The sequence below is a fragment of the Rhincodon typus genome, chromosome 8 (assembly GCF_021869965.1).
Source record: "Rhincodon typus isolate 14 chromosome 8, sRhiTyp1.1, whole genome shotgun sequence".
NCBI lineage: Eukaryota > Metazoa > Chordata > Chondrichthyes > Orectolobiformes > Rhincodontidae > Rhincodon > Rhincodon typus.
In genome coordinates, this window is record NC_063339.1 from 5875122 (window position 1) to 5900820 (window position 25699).

The 25699-nt window shown below is 44.9% G+C and overlaps 1 protein-coding gene across 1 annotated transcript in view; it reads left to right on the forward strand.

The window, feature by feature from the left end:
* Positions 1 to 24406, forward strand: part of LOC109911759 (protein Daple) — a gene marked incomplete at its 5' end in the record, with an annotated part of 117394 nt that extends 92988 nt beyond the window's left edge. Inside the window, one exon of the mRNA XM_048600325.1 lies at positions 21748 to 24406. Within this exon, the coding sequence (XP_048456282.1) occupies positions 21748 to 22641 (894 nt within the window). The remainder of the gene's footprint in view (positions 1 to 21747) is intronic.
* Positions 24407 to 25699: the final 1293 nt, after the last annotated feature.

The following is a 25699-nucleotide window of genomic DNA, read 5'->3' on the forward strand; positions in this document are numbered from 1 at the left end:
AGCTCTACACCTTGTTGTCTCGGATTCTCCAGCATCTGCAGTTCCTACTATCTCTGTTCCTTATGAGCCCCACTCTATCCTTCACTAATCTTTTACTATTAATATGTTTGAAGAACATTTTATTATTGGTTTTAGCACAGCCTGCCTTCCTTTCCTATTGTTTCCTGTTAGCTTTCCTTGTTCCAACCTTAGCCTCTACCCTGCATTTGAGATACTCTTCCTGATTTCTATTGTTGTTGTTATTATTCTGGTGTGCATCATAAGCCTCTTCTTTTCTTCCTTATTAGCTTGTACCCTATTCATCTCCCTTTTGAAAGTCTCCCATTTTCCACCTACTGCTTTATCTACCAAAATGCCTTTTTAAACAACCTGCTCCAATTGAACTTTTAGATCCCTAAAATCTGCCCTTTTCCAGTCTGGCATCTTAATCCTTGACTGGTTTTTATCCTTTTCCAATTTAATATTGAACCATAATATAATAATTTTATGATTGCTCATTCCCAAATGTTGTCCCACTCTGCCATTCTCCACTTAACCTGCCTCATTTCCTTGGACCAGATCCAGTACAGCTCCATCTCTGGGAGAACAGGAATTTATTGTTCCAGGAAGTTCTGCTGCAGGAATTTCTCTACTTACCAGGCCCCTCACGCTCCCCTTTTCCCAGTCTACCCTCGGGTAATTGAAATCATCAGCCATCACAGCCCTCTCTTGTTCTGCAGATTTCCATAATCTGCCTACACATGCTCTCTTCTACTCCCCCCACCAGCTCCCCTGCTTATAACAGGTTTGTAATAAATACCCAGGTCACTGCTCCCTTCCTGTTTCTCACCTCCAACCACACAGATTCTAATGCAGGAACTGTGTGTCATTGAAAAGTTATGATACTATCTTTGACCAAGGCTGCTACACCTCCTCCCTTTTTACTCCACCTGTTTTTACTAAAAGCCTTGTAACCCCAGATGTTAACTATCCAGTCCTGTTCTTCCTTGAGCTATATTTCTGTCAAAGTGACTGTGTCATATCTGCCTAGAGCAGTTTCTGCTTCCAGTTCCACAGTTTTATTCACGATATTTCATGCATTTACGTACATACAATCTAACTATCTCCTTATCTCTTTCTTGCTGATTGGGAGGCACACATTTCTTTGTTTGCTGTTAACACTCGAGTTTTCCCCGTTCCCCATCTTCTCTCTTTTTTCCCTGTCTGATACTTCCAAAACTAGGCCCATTAATGAACCCACCCCACTTTACAAGTTTAAATCCATCCCCACAGCACTATTTATTCTCTCAGCCAGGAGATTAGTTTCATTTCTGCTCAGGTGAAGCCCATCTCTTCTGAACAGCTTTCTGTTTTCCCGAAAGTGATCCCAATGTCCTGAATCAAGTCATGCATTTTCCTCCCTGATCTGCCTTTGCCATATGGTGAACTTTGTGGGTCAGTTATTATTTCTGAGGTTACTATCGTGGAGGTTCTGTGTTTCAACCTACTCCCTAACTTCTGAAACTGATCCTGCGAGAGCTCCATGCCATCCCTCCCCATGTTGTTCATTCCCTCCTGAACTACAGCCACTGGTTGTTCACCATCCCCTTCCGGAAATTTATCCAGATGTTCCAATTGAGGCAACAGACCATACAGGAATCATGATCTCAGCCTACTGGTTGAATTATTGAGTCACCCACTACTACAGCCTTTCTAATCTGCCTACTGGCCTCTCTCTTCCTTTCTCCAAAGTAACCTCAGGTTCCATGGTACCATGATTTTACCTCGAGCCAACCACCCCTGACTCAGTCGTGTTGCTCATTAAATAAGCACCTAAACGTGTTAGAAAGCTCCAGAGCCTCTCTCCTCCTTGTAAGGTGTGCAGTTCACCATTCTTTGACACGGCATCCTCCACAATTCTCTTCTCCGGTGTGGTGAGGAGTCAACCTCTCCCAGAATGATCCTCCTCAGTCACTTCTCGCCACTGCCCTCTGTAGAGCTGGGAAATTGGCAGGGCCGTGGCAGATGGGACTTAATCTTAACAAGCATGAGCTGATGCATTTCGGGAGGTCTCATAAGAGAAGGATATACACAATGAATCTTAGGTCACTCGAGTGCTGAGGAACAGAAGGACTTTCGTGATACATCCCTGAAGGTGTCAACACAGGTAGACAGGATGGTGAAGAAGGCACCTAACCCTAACCCTAACCCTATGGCTTATTTTCAATAGGTGGGGCATAGAGTATATGAGCAAGGAATTCTTGTTGCATCTTTATAAAACATTGGTTGGGCCACAGATGGAATACTGTGTACAGTTCTGGTTGCCACACTATCGGAAGGAAGTGATTGCACTGTAGAGAGTGCAGAGGAGAGTCACCAGGATATTGCTTGGGATGAAAAGTCTCCGATATGTGGAGAGCCTCGATAGGTTAGGTTTTGTTTTCCCTGGAGCAGAGGAAGCTGTGGGAATCTGATTGAAGTATACAAAATTATGGACAATATAGGCATAGACAATAGTTTGTGAGAATCTCTCCACCACAGCAGATGTGTTTAAGACCAGAGGACCTAAGTTTAAGGTGAGGAATAAGTGGTTTAGAGGAGATCTGAGGGAAAAAGACTTCACCCAGAAGGTGGTGGAAAAATGAAACGCGCTGCCTGAAAGGGTGGTGGAGGCAGGTGCTCTCACAACATTTAAGCATCAGGACGAGCACTTGAAAAGCCAGGGCATAGTAGATAATGGACGAGTGCAGATAGATGGGAGTAGTGTTGCTTGGTGTTTGTTGGTTGGCGTAGACATGGTGGGCTAAAGGGCCTGTTGCTATGCTGTATACTTTATGACTCTAGGGGTAGCAGGTTTAAAATGGAGATGAGGAGAATTTACTTCGGTCACAGAGTCATGAATCTGTGGAATTCACTGCTGCAGAGTGCGGTGGATGCTGGGATATTGAGGAAATTTAGAAAGGAGATGGAGATAGATTTGTAATGAGTAATGGGTTGAAGGTTATGGAGAGCTGGTAGGAAAGTGGAGTTGAGGCCAAAATGAGATCAGCCGTGATTGTATTAAATGGCAGTGAAGGTTTGAGGGGCTGAATGGCCTACTCCTAGTTATAATGTTTTAACTCTGTCGAGGAAGTAGGGTTGACAGCAAGGAGCCGGGAGTTGCCTTCCTATGTAGGCACCCCCTTTGTAATGTCAGTGAGCAGCGTGACTGAGTACAAGGGACCCTCCCCCACGCTGCTCACTCAGCTGACTGTAGTTTGTGCAGCTGGTTAGCTATGGCCTGTTTCCTACCTCCACAGCTGCTGGGTTGACACGCTCAAGTTGCCTCCCAAAGGGTATGATGTGGCATCCATTAGCAAGACCACCCTCCTCAGCCTCGTGGCCTGGAGTTTGATCAGGAGGCATCTGGAATGTCAAGGAAACTCCGTATTCCCACCGTACAGCAGCCCCAACCTTAACCGAACCCTTCGGAGCCAACAGATGCTTGGCGCTGGTGTTGGGTTTGATGCATGAGGTCCTGTCATTGCAGAGCTACGTGAGTTTATGTGTCTTTGTACACCTTCCTCCTGTAAATACTGCACCTTTTCCCCATCACTCCTTTTGTCTCTCACTCCTCCTGCTCCAATTACTGCCATTTCCTCATCAGAATTTCTGTGTTCTCTTTCAGTTTCTGCTGTCCAGCTTTCTATTGGCTGGCCCTGACTCTGTCTGGTTTGTTTCCTGTGTATCCATTTTCACTCCACTTCACCCTCTTCAACAGCCTCTGGGCAGATCATCTCCTGTCACCCAAAGGAATTTTTCAATCCCTTCCTCTCCCGTCCCTCCACTGTGTCCAAGGAGACCTACTTTCTGAGATATCTTTGTTCTTGCAACACCTCTGTATTAAGGAGCCATTAAGATGAGGTTCCATCTTCCCATTCAGGGACATGTAAAAGACCCAATGAAAGATCCAGGGAATTCTCCCCAGTGTATTGGGCCAATAGCTATCCCTCAACTGACATCACAAAAAATGAGATTATCTCCCAGGGACAGTAAAGCATTGCATTCTGTGGGGATTTACTTTGTGCAATTTTGGGTGCTGCAGGTTCCTACATGACAACAACAACTGCACTTCAGCAGGGCCGATCTGCCTGGTTATTGTAGTGAGCAGACTGTGTATTGCTGAAGCATGCATCTTTCTGTAGTGACTTGTCTGATCTTCCAGCTGCGATGAATACAAAACACTCGGTTTGAAGGTTTTTGTTTCATTTGTTGCGACGCAGTGCGGGTGTTAGAAATGAGCAATGTTTTGGGGATTCTCTGACAGGAGTCACGCTCCCAGTCTGGTATTTCCCAGTGTGTTACATCATGAAGTGTATCCTCTCAGACAGTGGGCTTACAGCATGTGGGTCAGATTAATGACCCAAGAGTAAAGCACCAAAATTATGTCTTTCTGACCTTAGAATCTGGGAGTGAAAAACTAGTCATGACCTGAGATAGGATTTAGTTCCACTGTTTTCAGATGAGCCTTAAGTCACAGAGATCTATAGCACAGAAAAAGTTCCTTCAGCCAATCATGTCCATACCAGTCAGAAATAACCACCTAACTATTCAAATCCCATTTTCCAGCACTTGGTTAATAGCCTTGTATGCCTTGATGTCATAAGTGCATAGCTAAATACTACTTCAATATTACGAGGGTTTCTACCACTTACAGGCAGTGAGTTCCAGAATCCCACCATCCTCACTTCCGCCATCTGCAATCCGACCCCACCACCAAAGACATCTTTCCCTCCCCACCCTTATCTGCTTTCCGGAGGGACAACTCTCTCCGTGACTCCCTTGTCCACTCCACACTCCCCTCCAGCTCCACCACACCCGGCACTTTTCCCTGCAACCGCAGGAAGTGCTACACCTGCCCCCATACCTCCTCCCTCACCCCCATCCCAGGCCCCAAGAAGACTTTCCACATCAAGCAGATGTTCACCTGCACATCTGCCAATGTGGTATACTGCATCCGCTGTACCCGGTGTGGCTTCCTCTACATCGGGGAAACCAAGCGGAGACTCGGGGACCGCTTTGCAGAACACCTACGCTCGGTTCGCAACAAACAACTGCACCTCCCAGTCGCGAACCATTTCAACTCCCCCTCCCATTCCTCAGATGACATGTCCATCCTGGGCCTCCTGCAGTGCCACAACGATGCCACCCGAAGGTTGCAGGAACAGCAACTCATATTCCGCTTGGGAACCCTGCAGCCCAATGGTATCAATGTGGATTTCACAAGTTTCAAAATCTCCCCTCCCCCTACCGCATCCCAAAACCAGTCCAGCTCGTCCCTGCCTCCCTAACCTGTTCTTCCTCCCACCTATCCCCTCCTCCCACCTCAAGCCGCACCTCCATCTCCTACCGACCAACCTCATCCCGCCCCCTTGACCTGTCTGTCCTCCCTGGACTGACCTATCCCCTTCCTAACTCCCTACCTACACTCACCTTTACTGGCTCCATCCCCGCCTCTTCGACCTGTTTGTTTCCTCTCCACCTATCCTCTCCTCTATCCCTCTTCTATCCGCCTCCCACTCTCTCCCTATTTATTTCACAACCCCCTTCCCCTCCCCCTTTTCTGATGAAGGGTCTCGGCCCGAAACGTCAGCCTCTCTGCTCCTATGATGCTGCTTGGCCTGCTGTGTTCATCCAGCCCTGCACCTTGTTGTCTCGGATTCTCCAGCATCTGCAGTTCCTACTATCTCTACATGAAGAAACTGTTTTTCCTCACATCCCCTGTAAACCTCCTGCCCCTTCCCTTAAATCTATGCCCCTGGTCATTGATCACTCCAGGCTACCCTGTCTATACCCCTCATAATTTTATTCAGTTACAGAGACTGATTGAAATAATTGTTGTTGGGAGTATGAAATTGATAGGTTTACAATAACAATGGCTTTCTGATGTGCCACTTCAGCACACAGTGTAGGCTAACATTCCCAATGCCACAATGAGGGAGTGCCACAGTTTGAGGCCTGGCGTTGCTGTTGAATGTTTAAAAAAGAACGCACAGGGCACAGAACAGCTGGGGCAGTGTCCCAGGCAATAAGTGATCCTCCCACTCCACCTCAGAACAGATAATCAGCTCATTAACATTCAAAAGTAAATTGAAAGCGATATCATTATCATCATAGAATCCCTACAGTGTGGGAACAGGCCCTTCAGCCCAACAAGTCCACACTGACCCTTGGAGCATCCCACCCAGACCCATCCCCCTCTAACCCACTTAATCCACACATCCCTGAACACTATGGGCAATTTAGCATGACCAATCCACCTAACTTGCAGATCTTTAGTAGTTAATCTATGACTGAAGGACTGATTTCAAACCCCTTTAGAATATTTTTCACTAAGCAATAAAGTGGCCAAGTTCTGCAGGGGAACACACGGATTGGAGCATGCAGCTTAGTGGGATCTTGCTGTGTATGCACTGGTTGCCACGTTCCTCCACGTTACAAGTGACTACAATTCCAAAATGCTATCAGACCATAAAGCTCTTTGAGCGTACTAATGTATTGCTAGATATCCCAACTCCCTCTGGGCTTTCCCCTGATCGTTCTGTCCTCTTCTGTCTCCATCTCCCACCCCCTGCACTCTCCGGATTCTTGGTTTTCAGGGATATAAAAGACAGCTGAGATTCTTGATCAGTCAGAGAATCGAGTGACGCAGAGAAAATGCAGGAAAGTGGACGTGAGGAATGTTGGATCAGCCATGATCCATGGAGCAGGCTGCAAAGACTAAATGGTCTACTCCTGTTCCTATTTCTTATGGTCTTACCATAGACCTTTAGGAGTAAAATCAAATCCAGATAGAGTGGAAATGGAAGATGAATGTGGAAATTGTCAAATGATGCAGCATCAGCCAGTTTGTGTCAAGCAAGATCCCACATGTGACAATGTGGTGATGAGCAGAAAATGTGTTTTATTTTTGTTTTGATGATGTTAATGAAGGGTAAAACATTGGTCCCAGCCACCAAGGAGGACCCTCCCCCTTGCCCTACTCCCAATAGAGTGCCAGGATCTTTTACATGCAGCTGTAAGGGATAGGCAGATGAGTCTCCGGTTAACTGTTTCCCTGAAGCATGGCCCTTCTGACAGTCCAACACCCCCTCCGCGCTGTTACTGGGAAGACCATCCTAGGTCATGTCCTCCAGTCTGTAGCGTGTAGCTCAAACCAACAGAATTCTAAATGCAGAAATGAGAGTGTTACCCGCTGAACCATGGCTTGGTGGGTCAGCACCAGGAAAAGTAACACTACTTCAGCTGCTGAGTTATTGCTACAGCCTCCCTGGATTCTGCCCAGTAACTACCAGTCCCACACCACACTGTGGTCGCCAAGGTCTTCAGGGTGACCAGAGCTGCGTTGTCAGCAGTGCCCACATTCCAGGAATGATATGAGAACACTATTTCAAAAGGTACTGCAGTGGCTGAGAACATTGTTGCCAAGTTAAGATGCAATTTGAGTCACCAAAGAATTTAAGAGGAAGCTTGGTAACGAAATGACCAAGAAGAGACTAGTGAATTACAATGATGGATTTTGAAAAGGAAAGATGAGAAGAGACTCGAATGGAGCACAGACTGTTTGGGCTGAATAGCTTGTCTTTGATTTTTTCTTGTTGCATAAATTGTATGTGATCATTTTTGCTTCCAAACTGATAGATGTTATTGGTGAGTGAAACCAGTCACAGGTCTGCTGGGGGCTGAAGATTTTAAGAGTTCAGCTCTTCTTCACTTGAGAGGAGTGAACAACAACTTGCCTTTAAATGGAACCATAGAATGATGTAGCCCAAAAGGAGGCTGATCAGGCCATTGCGAACGTGCCAGCTCTTTGAACAATCCATCCATTTGGTCCTTTCAATTGTTTTCCCTTCCACTATTTAACCAACTCCTTTGAAGGTTGCTGCCTTTCAGACAGTGTGTTACACATCACAAGAACTCACTGCAGGAATTTATCTTTTATAACAAATCTTTGTTAAACACCTTACTCCACAGTTACCAACCCCTCTGCCACTGGAAACAGTTTGTTTCTCAAAAATATTTAGCATAATCCTATGGTGATGCTGCCTACTGATTCCAAGCTTCCAGCTAACATTCCCACTGCCCCGATGTACCCCAGTATCTGTAGTTCAGCCTCCAGCTCTTACACTCTGACCTAAATTTGTTTGAACAACAAACAGGTGTTCAGGAGCTCCCACATGCTGCGGCATTGACGCATCATCTAACCTGCTATCCTTAATGAGTTTCAATTAATTTCTTGGTTATGTTATTCACTTCTTAAGATTGATTTTTTTTTATCATCCATACCACCAGTTTGTATTCCATGTTGAACTTAAGAACAGAATCGACCTTAACCACTTACCAGATACTCACCGAGCAGCCAGTGCCTTTCCCTGTAATAGAGTAAGAATGTGTTTCTACTGGTTAGGAAGGGTAGAATTCATTATACACTTCTTTAAATCATTTATTAACCTTCTCTGCTGTAAGGGGAACAAACCCAAGCTTCTCTAATTCTACAACATTCCTGGGGCCATTCCAATCAAAATCTTGAAGATCTTGATATCCCTTCTGAATTATGGTGCACAGGATTGATTGGTCTACTCCTTCTGGGGCCCAGCAAATGTTATATTAACAGAGGCAAATTCTGCATGACGTTTATAGAAGGCAAGGATACTGTGTGGTTTTCAAACAACTTTGTTGTCCTTCCACATTCAAAGATCCATACACATGAACCCTAACGTGCCCCTTATTCCTGCACCCCGTGCAAAAATACATCATTCCCATTTTACTGAGTCTGCTCAATTCCTGACACCGGAATGTTTCAATTTGGTTCTTCTGGCAATGAGCCAAACAAAACAGTCTCTTTGTTTGATGGCCTGTGTCGTTGCAAGTGAATGGCCACATGCAAGGACATTACAATAGAGTGGTCACATTGAAGGACAGGCCAAGTAAGGATGGCAGATTTCCTTCCCTCGAGTTGTTTGTGCGGTGTTATCACCACAATGTCAGTATTACTGTCAACTAGTGGAAGATGATCTGCCCCAGAGGCTGGTGAAGAGGAGTGTAAACCACGAGTGCAGGAAATGGGCCAGACGCAAACAAAGGTGTCCTGATAGAAGACTAGACAACAGAAACTGAAAGCAAATATAGAAGTTCTATTGTTAAAACTGTAGTCATTGGAATAGGTCCAAAAAGAGACAAAGAAATAATGGGAAATAGTTGCAGTATTTACGCGAAGAGTATGCGAACACATAAATGTGGGTTCGCAAAGCATTTTCAATTTAAAAGAAAATCTATAATTGCTAAAAACTCAGCAGAAGATTTCACCTGATGAAGGATCAGTACTCCAAAAGCTTGTGATTTCAAGTAAACCTATTGGACTATAACCTGACTTTGTATGACTTATGACTTTGTCCATCCCAGTCCAACACCAGCACCTCCACATCATGTTAAATCCATGGTCAAGGTCTCTTTAGTCAGTGTATTCGAATATTTCTCATTGATTACTCTTACACAGTGAATGCTGGAGGAGGACATAAGCTTGATAAGAGGGTGACCAGATTGGAGTGTTTGAAGTGAAGATTGTATTGTGGAAAAGGAAGCCATTTGGGCTATGGTATCTGTGCTGACACTCTCAAAGAGAAATCCAATTAGTCCCATACCACCTAGTCTTTTCCTACATCCCTGCAGATTTTTCCCTTTCAGTATTTATAGAGTCACACAGCAAGGAAACAGACCCTTCGGTTCAACACATCCATGCCAACCATGTTTCCAAAACTGAACGAGTCCCACTTGCCTGCATTTGGCCTACACTCCACTAAATCTTTCCTATTTATGTACCTGTCCAAATGTCTTTTAAATGTTGTAATTGTATCTGCATCCACTTCCTCTGGCAGTTCATTATACATACAAGCCGTCTTCTGTGTGAAAAGTTGCTCCTCAGGTCCCTTTTAAATCTTTCTCCACTCACCTTAAAAGTATGGCCCCTAGTTTTGAACTACTTCACCCTAGGGAAGAAAGCTTTGCTGTTCACCTCATCTATACCCCTCATGATTTTATTAAACCCCTATAAGGTCACTCCTCAACCTCCTGCTGCTCCAGTGAAAAAATTCCCAGCCTCTCTTGATTACTCGAGCACTCCATTCCCAGCAATATCTCCAAATGCATGTAAATTCTATCTCTCAGAATCCCCTCCAACAATTTACCCACCGCAGACTCTCACGTCTCTCATTCCCAGGCTTCCCCTTACAGCCTATCTTAACCTACTTGTGGAGGGTGGCTAATGTTATTATTCAATTTTCTTTTGAAGCATATTACTGAATCTGTTCCTGCTATTCCATCAGACAGGGCATTAAACTTCTCAAATTTATCCTCATTGTCACCTGTGGCTCTTTCCCCATTTTTCCTAATCTCTGCCATTATGATATCAACCCTTCAGCCATTGGAAATCATTTCTTTGTTCTTTCATAGGGTTTGGATACTGCTTGCAATTCTACCATTTGTTGCCCTTTGTTTTATTCACTCGCGGGATGCAGGCGTGACTGGCTGGCCAGCATTTATTGTCTGTTCCTAACTGCCCTTGAACTGAGTGGCTTGCTAGGCCATTTCAGAGGGCAGTTGAGAGTCAACCACGTTGCTGTGGGGCTGGAGTCACATGTAATATCCCGCCAAGGGTTATTCGGGAACCAGAAGGAATTTTCCATTAATCAATAATGGTTTCATGACCATCAGTAGATTCTTAATTCCAGATTTTGCTTTAAATTGAATTCAAATACCACCTTCTGACATAGTGGATTTGGACCTGAGACCCCAGAACATTAGTTGTGTTTCTTGATTAATACTCTAGCAATAAAACCACTAGGCCATTGCCTCCCCTATAATCCCTAACTAACTTTAAGCTGAGAGGCTTGCTAAGGCCATTTCTGAAGGACTTTAAGAGAATCTTGTTACTGTAGATCTGGAATCACATGTAGGTGAGGATGACAAGCCTGAAGTCTCAGGTTCAAGTCCCACCTGCTCCAGAAGTGTGCCTTAACATCCCCAGACTTGTTGATTAAAGAATATCTACTTGCTTAAAGGATAATGATGAACCAGTGGGCAGCACGGTGTTTTGTTGTTAGCACTGCGCTGATTCTAGGTGAGGTTTCTCTTTTAAATGAGAATTGGCCATGGTTTCCCGGTTATCTTTAGACTGTTTTTTTCCTCTTTAAATGGCAGATTTATTTGTTGAATTAACATTTGACCACCTGCCATGGTGTGATGTGCCCTGAGCATAAGCATGTGGTTCTGCATTACCAGTCCAGTGACAATACTAGGCCTCCCTTCTTTGTCTGTTCTTGTCTTAATCTTTCACAACTGTAAAATCTCCTCTTGGCCACGTTGGCTGTAAAGAGAAGAATCTTAGCCATACCTTTTATTGCTGGGATCATTCTAGACTGGGACAGAGGGTGGTGTAGTGGCTCAGGTTAATGCTCTGGGGACATGGGTTGACATCGCACCATGGGGAAATTTAAAACAAAAACCCATCTGATTCACCAATATCCCGTAGGGGTGGGGGGGGAATTCTGCCATTGTCACCTCGTTTGACCGACGTGTGATTCTGGACACACAGCAAAGTGGTTAACATTTTCTGTATGTGCCAGTGATGCCTACATCCCATAAAAAGAATAGAGGAAAAGAAAAATCTTCTGGAGCTTGTTGGAGCAGTAGTGAGGACTATAAAAGATAGGAACAGGACTAGGCCATTCACGCTGTCAAGCCTGCTCCGCCATTCATGGCTCTTCCAGCACTCCTCATGATAAGACCAAGCCAATAGGAAAAGTGCTAAAAGTGTAAGGAATAAGAACAGGAGTGGAGCATTCAGGCCATCAAACTTGCGCAATACTCAGAACAGTCATTCCTCATCTCCGACCTCAAGTCCACCTTCCTGTGCTGAAACCATATGCCTTGATTCTTTTAGTGTCTGCCCTTGAATGCACTCGACAGCTAAGCATCCACAGCCCTCTGTGTTTGAGAATTCCAAAGACTCTCAACCGTCAAGGTGGACAAATCTCTCCTTGTTTTGTTTCTAAATGGTCATTCTCCAAGTCTGAGCATGCATTATTCCAAGCTTTAACTTCCCCAGTTAAGTGAACCATTCTCCCAAAAATTAACCTGCCAATTTGTTAAATGTAGTATATGTTTCAATTAAATCACTTCTTGCTCTTCTGAACAGCAAGTGGAAATGGGCCGACATTCTACACAATAAGACAATCCCTCCATTCCAGGGATTGTTTAGGAAATCTTTCCTAAATCATTCCTCGAAGGCAAGTATACCCTTCCTTAGGTAAGGAGGCCAGAACTGCTCAGAGTACAGCAATGTATGGTCTCAATAATGCTCTGTCCAAAGAGCAAAGAACAAAGAAAATTACAACACAGGAGCAGGCCCTTCGGCCCTCCAAGCCTGCGCCGATCCAGATCTTCTATCTAAGCCTGTCGCCTATTTTCCAAGGATCTGTATCCCTCTGCTCCCTGCCCATTCATGTATCTGTCTAGATATATCTCAAATGACGCTATCGTGCCCGCCTGTACCAACTCCACTGGCAACACGTTCCAGGCACCCACCACCCTCTGCGTAAAGAACTTTCCACGCATATCTCCCTTAAACTTTTCCCCTCTCACCTTGAAATCATGACCCCTAGTAATTGAGTCCCCCACTCTGGGAAAAAGCTTCTTGCTATCCACCCTGTCGAAACCTCTCATGATTTTGTAGACCTCAATCAGGACCCCCTCAACCTCCGTCTTTCTAAAAGTAAATAATCCTAATCTACTCAACCTCTCTTCATAGCTAGCACCCTCCATACCAGGCAACATCCTGGCGAACCTCCTCTGCACCCTCTCCAAAGCATCCACATCCTTTTGGTAATGTGGCGACCAGAACTGTACGCAGTCTTCCAAATGTGGTCGAACCAAAGTCCTCTACAACTGTAACGTGACCTGCCAACTCTTGTACTCAATACCCCGTCCAATGAATGAAAGAATGCCGTATGCCTTCTTGACCACTCGATCAACCTGCGTTGCCACCTTCAGGGTACAATGGACCTGAACACCCAGATCTCTCTGTGCATCAATTTTCCCCAGGGCTTTTCCATTTACTGTATAGTTCGCTCTTGAATTGAATCTTCCAAAATGCATCACCTCGCATTTGCCTGGATTGAACTCCATCTGCCATTTCTCCGCCCAACTCTCCAATCTATCTATATTCTGCTGCATTCCCCGATAGTCCCCTTCACTATCTGCTGCTCCACCAATCTTAGTGTCATCTGCAAACTTGCTAATCAGACCATCTATACCTTCCTCCAGATCATTTATGTTTATCACAAACAAGTGGTCCCAACACAGATCCCTGTGGAACACCACTGGTCACAGTTCTCCATTTTGAGAAACTCCCTTCCACTATAACTTTCTGTCTCCTGTTGCCCAGCCAGTTCTCTATCCATCTAGCTAGTACACCTTGGACCTCATGCAACTTCACTTTCTCCATCAGCCTACCATGGGGAACCTTATCAAACGCCTTACTGAAGTATATGACATCTGCAGCCCTTCCCTCATCTATCAACTTTGTCACTTCCTCAAAGAATTCTATCCAGTTGGTAAGACATGACCTTCCCTGCACAAAACCATGCTGCCTATCACTAATAAGCCCATTTTCTTCCAAATGTAAATAGATCTTATCCCTCAGTATCTTCTCCAGCAGCTTCCCACCACTGACGTCAGGCTCACCGATCTATAATTACCTGGATTATCCTTGCTACCCTTCTTAAACAAGGGGACAACATTAGCAATTCTTCAGTCCTCCGGACCTCACCTGTGCTCAAAGATGCTGCAAAGATATCTGTTAAGGCCCCAGCTATTTCCTCTCTCGCTTCCCTCAGTAACCTGGGATAGATCCCATCCGGACCTGGGGATTTGTCCACCCTAATGCCTTTTAGAATACCCAACACTTCCCACCTCCTTATGCCGACTTGACCTAGAGTAATCAAACATCTATCCCAAACCTCAACATCCGTCATGTCCCTCTCCTCAGTGAATACTGACGCAAAGTACTCACTAAGAATCTCACTCATTTTCTCTGACTCCTCGCAAAACTTCCCTCCTTTGTCCTTGAGTGGGCCAACCCTTTCTCTAGTTACCCTCTTGCTCCTTATGTATGAATAAAAGGTTTTGGGACTTCCCTTAACCCTGTTTGCTAAAGATATTTCGTGACCCCTTTTCGCCCTCTTAATTCCTTGTTTCAGGTTGGTCCTACTTGCCCGATATTCTTCCAAAGCTTCGTCTGTTTTCAGTCGCCGAGACCTTATGTATGCTTCCTTTTTCCTCTTTGCTAGTCTCACAATTTCACCTGTCATCCATGGTTCCCTTATCTTGCCCTTTCTATCCCTCATTTTCACAGGGACATGTCTGTCCTGCACTCTAATAAACCTCTCTTTAAAAGCCTCCCACATATCAAATGTGGATTTAGAACATAGAACATAGAACATAGAACATTACAGCGCAGTACAGGCCCTTCAGCCCTCGATATTGCGCCGACCTGTGAAACCAATCTGAAGCCCATCTAACCTAAACTATTCCATTATCATCCATATGTTTATCCAATGACCATTTAAATGCCCTTAAAGTTGGCGAGTCTACTACATTTGCAGGCAGGGTATTCCACACCCTTACTACTCTCTGAGTAAAGAACCTACCTCTGACATCTGTCCTATATCTATCACCCCTCAATTTAAAGCTATGTCCCCTCGTGCTAGCCATCACCATCCGAGGAAAAAGGCTCCCACTGTCCACCCTATCTAATCCTCTGATCATCTTGTATGTCTCTATTAAGTCACCTCTTAACCTTCTTCTCTCTAACGAAAACAGCCTCAAGTCCCTCAGCCTTTCCTCATAAGACCTTCCCTCCATACCAGGCAACATCCTGGTAAATCTCCTCTGCACCCTACCCAATGCTTCCACATCCTTCCTATAATGCGGCGACCAGAACTGTACGCAATACTCCAAGTGCGGCCACACCAGAGTTTTGTACAGCTGCAACATGACCTCATGGCTCCAAAACTCAATCCCTCTCCCAATAAAACCTAACATACTGTACGCCTTCTTAACAACGCTATCAACCTGGGTGGCAAGTTTCAGTGATCTATGCACATGGACACCGAGATCTTTCTGCTCATCCACACTACCAAGAATCTTACCATTAGCCCAGTACTCTGTATTTCTGTTACTCCTTCCAAAGTGAATCACCTCACACTTTTCCGCATTAAACTCCATTTGCCACCTCTCAGCCCAGCTCTGCAGCTTATCTATGACCCTCTGTAACCTGCAACATCCTTCCGCACTATCCACAACTCCACCGACTTTGGTGTCATCCACAAATTTACTAACCCATCCTTCTACGCCCTCATCCAGGTCATTTATTAAAATGACAAACAGCAGTGGCCCCAAAACAGATCCTTGAGGTACACCACTAGTAACTGAACTCCAGGATGAACATTTCCCATCAACCACCACCCTCTGTCTTCTTACAGCTAGCCAATTTCTGATCCAAACCGCTAAATCACCCTCAATCCCATGCCTCCGTATTTTCTGCAATAGCCTACCATGGGGAACCTTATCAAACGCTTTACTGAAATCCATATACACCACATCAACCGCTTTACCCTCATCCACCTGTTTGGTCACTTTCTCAAAGAACTCCATAAGGTTTGTGAGGCACGACCTACCCTTCACAAAACCGTGTTGACTATCCCTAATCAAATTATTCCTTTCTAAATGATTATAAATCCTATCTCTTATAATCCTTTCCAACACTTTACCCACAACCGAAGTAAGGCTCACTGGTTTATAATTATCAGGGTTGTCTCTACTCCCCTTGAACAAGGGGACAACATTTGCTAGTCTCCAGTCTTCTGGCACTATTCCTGAAGACAATGATGACATAAAGATCAAAGCCAAAGGCTCTGCAATCTCCTCTCTAGCTTCCCAGAGAATCCTAGGATAAATCCCATCCGGCCAAGGGAACTTATCTATTTTCACACCCTCCAGGATTGCTAACACCTCCTCCTTATGAACGTCAATCCCGTCTAGTCTAATAGACTGTATCTCAATATTCTCCTCGACAACATTGTCTTTTTCCTGTGTGAATACTGACGAAAAATATTCATTTAGCGCCTCTCCTATCTCTTCAGACTCCACGCACAACTTCCCACTACTGTCCTTGACTGGCCCTAATCTTACTCTAGTCATTCTTTTATTCCTAACATACCTATAGAAAGCTTTAGGGTTTTCCCTGATCCTACCTGCGAAAGACTTCTTATGTCCCCTCCTGGCTCTTCTTAGCTCTCTCTTTAGGTCCTTCCTGGCTAACTTGTAACTCTCAAGTGCCCTAACTGAGCCTTCACGCCTCATCTCTACATAAGCCTCCTTCTTCCTCTTGACAAGAGATTCAACTTCTTTAGTAAACCAACGTTCCCTCGCTCGACCACTTCCTCCCTGCCTGACAGGTACATACTTCTCAAGGACACGCAGTAGCTGTTCCTTGAACAAGCTCCACATTTCAATTGTGCCTCGCCCCTGCAGTTTCCTTCTCCATCCTATGCATCCTAAATCTTGCCTAATTGCCTCATTATTGCCTTTCCCCCAGCTATAACTCTTGCCCTGCGGTATATACCGATCCCTTTCCATCACTAAAGTAAACGTAACCGAATTGTGGTCACTGTCACCAAAGTGCTCACCTACCTCCAAATCTAACACGTGGCCTGGTTCATTACCCAGTACCAAATCCAATGTGGCCTCGCCTCTTGTTGGCCTATCTACATACTGTGTCAGGAAACCCTCCTGCACACATTGGACAAAAACTGACTCATCTAAAGTACTCGAACTATAGCATTTCCAGTCAATATTTGGAAAGTTAAAGTCCCCCATAACAACTACCCTGTTACTTTCACTCCTATCCAGAATCATCTTTGCAATCTTTTCCTCTACATCTCTTGAACTTTTCGGAGGCCTATAGAAAACTCCCAACAGGGTGACCTCTCCTTTCCTGTTTCTAACCTCAGCCCATACTACCCTCAAACAGCTGCTCCCAATCCACATTCCCCAGTTCCTGTCGAATCTTGCTATAGTTGACCTTCCCCCAATTCAGCACTCTTCCTTTCGGACCACTCTTGTCTTTGCTCGAGTCCTCCATAGTGCCCTCCTTCAGCAGAGGCCCAAGCCCAAGGCAAAAGCCTTCAAGTTTTGGCTTGCTAAGGCAGTTGTGTTTCGGCCTCTTTACCCTCATCCTTAAATCCTATTGTCGACTGCAATCTTTTATAAAACGTAATAATAATGTCCTGTTTGCTTTCCTAATCACTTGCTATAACTTTGACCTTCATGACCTCCTGGGCCTTCAGAATAACAACTTCATTCAGTCCCTCACCTTCCAAAAATGTTTTGCTTTGCCACATTATATTACATTTACCATGTTCATGTTCATGTTCATCACCCAACCTCCCTCTCTCCACAACTTAATTTCCTACCTAACTTTGTCTTGTTGGAAAACCTGTTTTGTGTTACACACAGTTGAATTGTAAACATCATTAATGTAGACCATGAACAGTTGAGGCCCAAGCCCAAGGCAAAAGCCTTCAAGTTTTGGCTTGCTAAGGCACATGTTATCTATTTAATCTCTGTTATCTGTCCATTAACTAATGCTACCTAATATAATACTCACAATCCTATGAACCCTAATTGTGTATAATTAGCTGTGATGTGGCACCTTATTGAATCCTTTTGGAAACCCAAGTAAACTGCTCGACTAATTCTAACATCAGCTCTGCTAGTTACAACTCAAACCATGTATAGGATCCTGAGGGGTCTGGGCAGGTAGTTGTGGAAACAATATTTCTACTTCTAAGAGAACCCAGAACAAGGGATGACTGTTTAAAAATTATGGGTCACCTATTTATAAATGTTTTCTCTCAAAGTTGATTCTTCGAAGCCGCCCTCCTCCTCAAAAGTCAGTGTAAGCAGATCCCTTGAATATTTTCAAGGCAGAAGTAGTTAGACCTCTAAGCAAAAACAGCAAACGTTGAGTAATCAGATGATCATGTTGGAAGGTGAAGCAGGGACAAGGAAGCCGAGTAACGTGTCTGCCTGGATGTACCCTTGGATTTAATTGTCACACATGATTTCCCTTTCTGAAATCCTGAAGAATTTCCAGAGAGCTCTCTCTATCTCTATTTGGTGTAGGTACCTCTAGACATTTGTTCTAAGACACCTTTTTGGTGGTTTAGTCTCATCGCACAGCCTTTGACAATCTTAGTTTAAAAATTGTAACAACATGACAACCCTTGATTGCTAATCCCAATTATCCATGAGACAGATGCCTTAGATAACTGTGTGAATAACTTACCAAATCAGTCACTTTCCCATCAGTCAGTGCCATTCACCAGTAAAAGATTGCCACTGAGAGACCTGATGACAATTCCTGATGACAGGCTCTGAGAATGGTACACCTTCTTCCTGTAAATACTTCACCTTCCTCCCATTACTTTGTCTCCCTCACACCTGCTCCAGGGAGTCTGTTTTTTGGATTTGTTTCTGAGATGTGGGTGTCACCAGCTAGGCCACTACCTGTTGCTCATCCCTGATTGCCCAGAGGGCTGTTAAAGGTCACCCACATTCCTGTGGGTTTGGAGTCACGTGTAGATCAGACTGGATAAGGACAGCAGATTTCCTTGCCTAAGGGGCTGAGTCAAACAGGTCTTGCAACAACCCACAATGGTTATATGGTAGCCATTTGTCTAGCTTTTTATTCATTATCATTGTTGATTGCAGATTTCACCATCTGCCAAGGTGGGATTTGAACTCATGCGCCCAGAGCATTAGCCTGGGGTTCTGGATTGCTAGTCTGGTTGTATCTGTACTCATTTTCTATTTCTGCTCTCTAGCTTTCTTTTAACAGAGCCTTGACTGGGCGGATCAGCTTCTATATGAATTTGGAACAGAAGTGAGCCCCTGTCAAGCCTGCTCTGCCACTCAATAGGCACGCAGCTGATCTGTTGATGTTTCACATCCCACATTCCTACCCACCCTCACTAACCTTTGATTTCCCTGCCTAACAGGAAGCTATTGACCTCAGTCTCAAAAAGCATTGAATGACCCTGCCTCCCCTGCCTTATGAGGCAGACACTTCTGAGATTCTATGGCCCAACAAGAGAAAAAAATTTATCCAAAACATTTTCCTAAAACGGTTCCCCTTAATCTTAAAACGATGCCTTCACTACTGGACTTATGCAGAAGAGGAAATAATCCTTTCCGTATCCACATTGTAAAGGTCGTTCAGGATCTTATTCACGTCAAGCAAGTCATCCCTCACTCTTCTAAATGCCAGCCTGTCTGCCAATTCTCGTAAAACAATCCACTCATTCCAGTTATCAATCTAGTAAACCTCCTTTGAAACTCTTCCAGTGCAATTAATGTACATCCTTCCTTAAATAAGCAGACCTAAATAGCACAGTGTTCCAGATGTGGTCTCACCAATCCCCTGTATAACCAAAGCATAACCTCCTTACTTTGATGTTAAATTTTTTTTCATAGAACTGGATAGTTCAGCTGACAGTGATGGTGGTGGTATTGAGTCAGTGTCACCAGCCTAATGAACCAGAGTGTCTAGGCTAATGCTTTGAGAATATGGGTTCAATCCCACCACGATGCTGTGTGGTATTTAATTCCAAATTACTAAAAAAATCAGAATTAAAACCTACTGTCAATGAAGGTGATCATTTGGTTCACTTGTGCCCCTTAGGGAAGGAAATCTGCCATCCTTACCCGGTCAGGTCTACATGTGACTCCAGACCCCAGCAATGTGGTTGAATCTTAACTGCAGTCAGAAAATAGCCGAGCGAGCTACTCTATTGTATCCAAATGACTACAGTTACCAGATGGAGTGCAGTGTTCCAGGAAGCAGCCCACTACCACCTTTGCAAAGGCAATTAGGGATGGGCAACAAAGATTGGCAAAACCAGTGAATTCCACATCTCTTAAAAGGATTTTTAAAAAACTCTTTCCTCTTGTCAAAAAGGAGCCTTCCCCTTCTTTCCTTCCCCCTTCCAATTTATTACCTTCTGCTTTGAGGAGGCATGAAGCTGAGGTTGTATTTTCCTGTTCAGGGATGTGTAAAAGACCCAATAACACATCAGGGGAATTTCTCTCCAGTGTCATGGGCCAGTACTTATCTCTCAACTGACATCACAAAAAATGAGATTATCTCACGGGTTTTTGCATTCTATGGGGAAGAATTGGCTGCTGTGGTTTTCTTCATGAGAACAGCAACTGCAGTTCAGAACTTCACCAGGCGCTACACCAATGCAGCTACCTTTGTTCCTTCAGCCTCCACCACTGTGTATCACTGAATCTCATTCTTTCTGCAGTGACAGCGGCAATGAATACAGAAGACAGCTCATTTCCATTTAAAGATTTTTTAAAATCTGTTGTGACTCAATGCGGGTGTTAGGACTACACAACATTTTGGCAATTTTCTGAGTGAAGTCAAACAGGAATGATGCTCTGCTGCCTGGCTCAGATAGTGACCCAGGACTAAGCTCTAAAAAATGTAACTATCTAACCTCAGACACCAGAGTCTGGGGCGGATATACAATAGGATTGTTTCCAATTAATTTCTGAGAATTACTGGAAAATGATACTTGGAAAATATGCCTAGCAACTCAACCAGATGTGTATTGGACTCTTCCCTCAGTTTCCTGCCATAGGGTTTCATACTGTGGAGAGGCGATGGCCTAGTGGTATTATTGCTGGACTGTTAATCCAGAGACCCAGATAATGTTCTGGGGAATCGGTTTCGAATCCCACCATGGCAGATGGTGGAATTTGAATTCAATAAATACCTGGAATTAAGAATCTAATGATGACCATGAATCCATTGTTGGTTGGTTGATTGTTTTAAAAACCCCCCTGGTTCACTAATGCCCTTGAGGGAAGGAAACTGCCATCCTTACCTGGTCTGGCCTACATGTGACTCCAGACCCACAGCAATGTGGTTGACTCTTTACTGCCCTCTGGGCAATTAGGGATGGGTAGTAAATGCTGCCTAGCCAGCATCACCATCATCCTGTGAATGAATGAAGAGAACACCAGCTTGTGTGAATAACCTGCATTCATATCAGCTACAATTCAATGTGGCCCAACAGCCATGGGATCAAATCCAATACTAGAGACTTAATCACATTATCCAAATGTATTAATGGAGCATCACCTTCCCTCCAACTCATATCCAACGCATTTGCTGATATTAACTGTGGCATCTGAAAGCTGCTATGTAAAAGCAACTCATATACGTGTCAGAAAATACAAAATAGAGTAGATTCTCAAAGGCTGCTTCTCCTGGATGGAGTGTTGAGAGCTCGGGGTCGTAGTCCCAGAGCATGGGTTCAACCACTTCAGACTGGGATGAGAAAAGCCTTTGGTGTGAATCATTGGAACTGCCTAGCTCAGGGAGCAGCGGATGTATAGGGTTTTGAATATATTTGAGGCTTAGAGTGTGGTTTTGGATGTTAACTAGGGAATATAGGCATGAGGTGAGAAGGGAGAATTGAAACGGAACATGACCTTGTTAAATGAAACTAGTGTCTCGTTTCTTGTACTTTTAAGTGAATTGGGACTGAAAGTGGTTGCACACTTTCTAATCCATTCTTTTTGACTTTCTTTCAATTTCAGGTCAGCATGCGAGATGAATTGCTGAGTGATTACTTTAAGAAGAGAAGTGAGCCATCGATGATTAGCGCACATCCTGGCAGGAAGGAAATAGCCAAAGTGCCAACCAGCCACGTATTGCCCATTCCAAAGAAAATATCTGACCCTCATGTGACCTTGGCTCAACCGCAGCCTGGCTCCTCCTCCCAGCCAGTGGCTCCCGCCCACAGCAGCGCTCCCAAGCTGAGAGAGAAGGCACCGCAAGCCCGGAACCCACCCCTGGGAAATGCCAGGAGCTGCTCGCTGACCCGGGCACACAGCCTTGCATCGGCCGATGGACTGAGGTCCAGCTGCCCAGACCAGTGGGAGGGTCAGCATCAACTGATGGCGGAGGCCCCTCCGCTGAGTGGGACCAGCAGCTGGAGATCCACCAGCGACTGCAGGAGTGGGGGGACGCCACATGAGAGACCACAGTCCGCCAGGCCACTGGGGTCTCACCCAGTGGTCAGCATCAGCTGCCGAACCCTAGACCCCAGGCGCCTCTCCCTGGCCCCCCCAAAGGACGAGAAATGCTTCACCCTCCCTCAGCATTCTGCTGGCTCCCTCCGAAACGGCGGAGGGCCATGTGTTTCACCTGGGACCCCACCTCCCACTGCGGTGCGTGCATTGGACATGGCCCTGGTCCCTCCCGTGCGGGCCAGCTCTCATCAAAGCAACGATCTGAAAGGCCGGGGCCAGAGGTCGTGTGGGGATTTGGAGGCTGCCCCCGGACAGAGCAGAGTTCTTGACTATATTAACCCCGCAACCAGAGCAGACGATGCGAGCAAAAGGGGTGGAGGGGGCGCGAAGATTTCTCCAGGCTCTCCTGACGCCGGTGATGATCAGCAGACTGTGTGGTACGAGTATGGCTGTGTGTGAAAACCTCCCTCCACCAGATAATGTGCCGCTTTTATATCAGCTTCGAAGCAGAAGAGTCCTTTGCCGTTCCCAATATTTCAAGGATGAAGCAAACAGGTTTATCGCAACACTGCATGAACACAAAGGCAATCTACACTCAGGTTCAAATTGGAATGATTTTTTTAAAAAAATCCACATTTTGACATTCTGTTGAAATGGACCCATTCTTGGGGAACCAAAGGCAAAACGTAGCCCCCATTGATTCTCCTTGATTGTGCATTTCCTTCTGCTCCCTGCTATTTAGCTGAGCCAGTGATTGGTTCTGTCTCCCTCGAGTTGGCTTCTACTGCTTCAGTAGGCAAGGAAGGCGTTGTCGTACAAAGTGTTGACATGTAATATTTGAAGAGTTTAGTTTCCAGATAAGCACCTTTTAACAAGCTCCGAGTGCCTTCCTACAGAAATCACAGAATCTCCCATCTCAGCAGGAGGCTATTCGGCCCCTTCTCATTGTGCCAACCTTTGGAAAAACTCCTCTCCCCAAATCCCTGCACGCTTTTTGCTTTCCCTTTGAAAGTTACAATCAGAGTTTATTTTCAGACCGGCTATTCAACCACATCAGGTAAATATCTCTGGCACCCCATTGCTGGTTCTTCAGTCAATTCCCCAGAATCTGTGTCCTCTAGTTACTGACTTCCCTGCCCACAGAGACAATTTCTCCTCATTTCCATTATCAGAAACCTCTCTACGCCTTTCAAAAATACGTTTACACTGGATCAGAGTCTGAGCCCTGGACTCGAATGTGGGTACACATCTAGAGAGAGGCATGGGAGCACTGTCTGAGCTGGCACAGTGGCCAGGGCATAACCAGTGGGAAGGAAACCCCACAGGTTGGGACAAGGTAACTATTCAGTCCACCACATGCTCCCCATCAGCAACTGCCAACTAACCACCTTCAAAGGTTGGAAAGCAGAAAATGCCTCTGGCAATAAATCTTAATAACAGCTGGATCAGAGAGGAGACCTCACTTTGCAAATGCTGTACATACTAGTGCTGGTGCTTCTGTCTCTGCATTCTGTAAATAAATGTAAATGGCACCAATATCAGATTCTTTATTGCATTGTTTATCCTGAAATCCTGCACAATTTTGCTTTTACAAAATGATGGTGTTTAAGCTGTACAGTTTAGAAGGACTGTTTTCTCTGTGCACAAGAACTGCAGCTAGAGTTTAAGCTCTGGCCTGTACCACCAGTGTTTTCTCTCTCATTGGTCACAGCCCTGATCATATCTCATATTGTTCTGGTTTTTCATTTTTTTAAGGTTTGTATTTTTAGCTCTGGGAAAGGAAACTGTGTAGTTTTGTTTCCAAGCGTTTGTCCGATTGATTTTCTATTGTTAATTTAAGTACGGACCAAATTTGGGATTAAATAGGAGCACTGGAAAAGCAACAGAGAGATTTGTCACGTTGGTTTCTGTCTCCTTCTTGTAAAAAAAAAGACTGATTTATTCTGGAAGAATCCGTTTACTGAGAGAGGATGATGAATGAACAAAATAAATGGCTGAATATCTTTGCTCATTATAAGAATCTAATGAAGCTCTCCAAGGAATAGAAAATGGCTGTTGTGTTGTACATTTCCTTTTGTAGATATGGTTTTGAGGATGGATCTTGATGTAATTAGTTTTGTCAATATTTGCTGGCCTTGGAGAAGCAGATTGATGGAGTGTAATGTTGAAACTGTACCTTTTCAAACTAACATTTAATTCTTTGTAATAAATATTGTGAAATCATTCTTTCTCCAACAGACAGGCATTATTCTTTGGGAGCAGAGTGGGGTTTGGCTGGGTGGGGAGCTCTGCATGTGATGGTATTCTCTCACATCTGCCTCTCTGGGTGATAGGAGTCACAGATTAGTAAGGAGCTGTGATAAGCATTGCTATGGTGTATCTTGTAAATGGTGTACACTACTGCGATCTTGATGGTGTACAGAGTGAATAGAATCCGTAAAATGTGGAAGTAGGCCATTCGGCCCATCAAGTCTAACCTCTGAAGAGCATCCCATCAGGCCCACCCCATCCTTGAAAGTCTCATAGCTAACCCACCAAGCCTGCACATCCCTGGACACTATGAGCAATTTAGCATGGCCAATCCACCTAACCTGCACTTCTTTGGACTGTGGAAGGAAACCGGAGCACCCAGAGGAAACCCACACGGACACAGGGAGAATGTGCAAACTCCACACAGACAGTCGCTCAAGGGTGGAAGCGAACATGGGTCCCTGGCACTGTGACTCAGCAGTGCTAACCACTGAGCCACCATACCAATTGAGTTAGGACTTAATTCAATCATATAACAGGGAGGCAGTGTTCTAGTGGTGTTATCACTGGACTATTTATCCAGACACTCAGCTAATGTTCTGAGGTCCTGGGTTCGAATCCCACCACAGCAGATGGTGGAACTTGAATTCAATTGATAAAAATCTGGAGTTAAAAATCTACAGATGACCATTAATCCATTTTCAGTTGTTGGTAAAACCCAACTGGACCACTAATGTCCTTCAGGTAAGGCAATCTGCCATCCTAATCTGGTCTAGTCTACATGTGACTCCAGACCTACAGCGATGTGGTTGACTCTCAACTGCCCTCTGAAATGGCCTAGCAAGCCACTCAGTTGTTTCAGTCGCTATGAAATTTCAACAAAGAAATGAAACTGGACAGACCAACTGGGATTGGCCTATGCACCAGAAAAGACAATGGCAGGAACAGCCCTGTAAACCCTGCAAAATCCTCCTCACTAACATCTGGGGGTTAGAGCCAAAATTGGGAGAGCTGTCTAACAGACTATTCAAGCAACTGCCTGACATAGTCGTACTCACAGATTCATACCTTATAGACAATGTCCCAGACACCACCATCACCATCCCTAGGTATGTCCTGAGCCACCAGCAAGTCGGACCCAGCATAGGTGGTGGTACACAGTCAGTTACCGTGTACTGTCCTCCCTCGGCTAATGAAACCACATTCCTCCGTATTGAACAACAGTTGGAAGAAGCAGTGAGGGTGGCAAAAGTACAAACTGTACCCT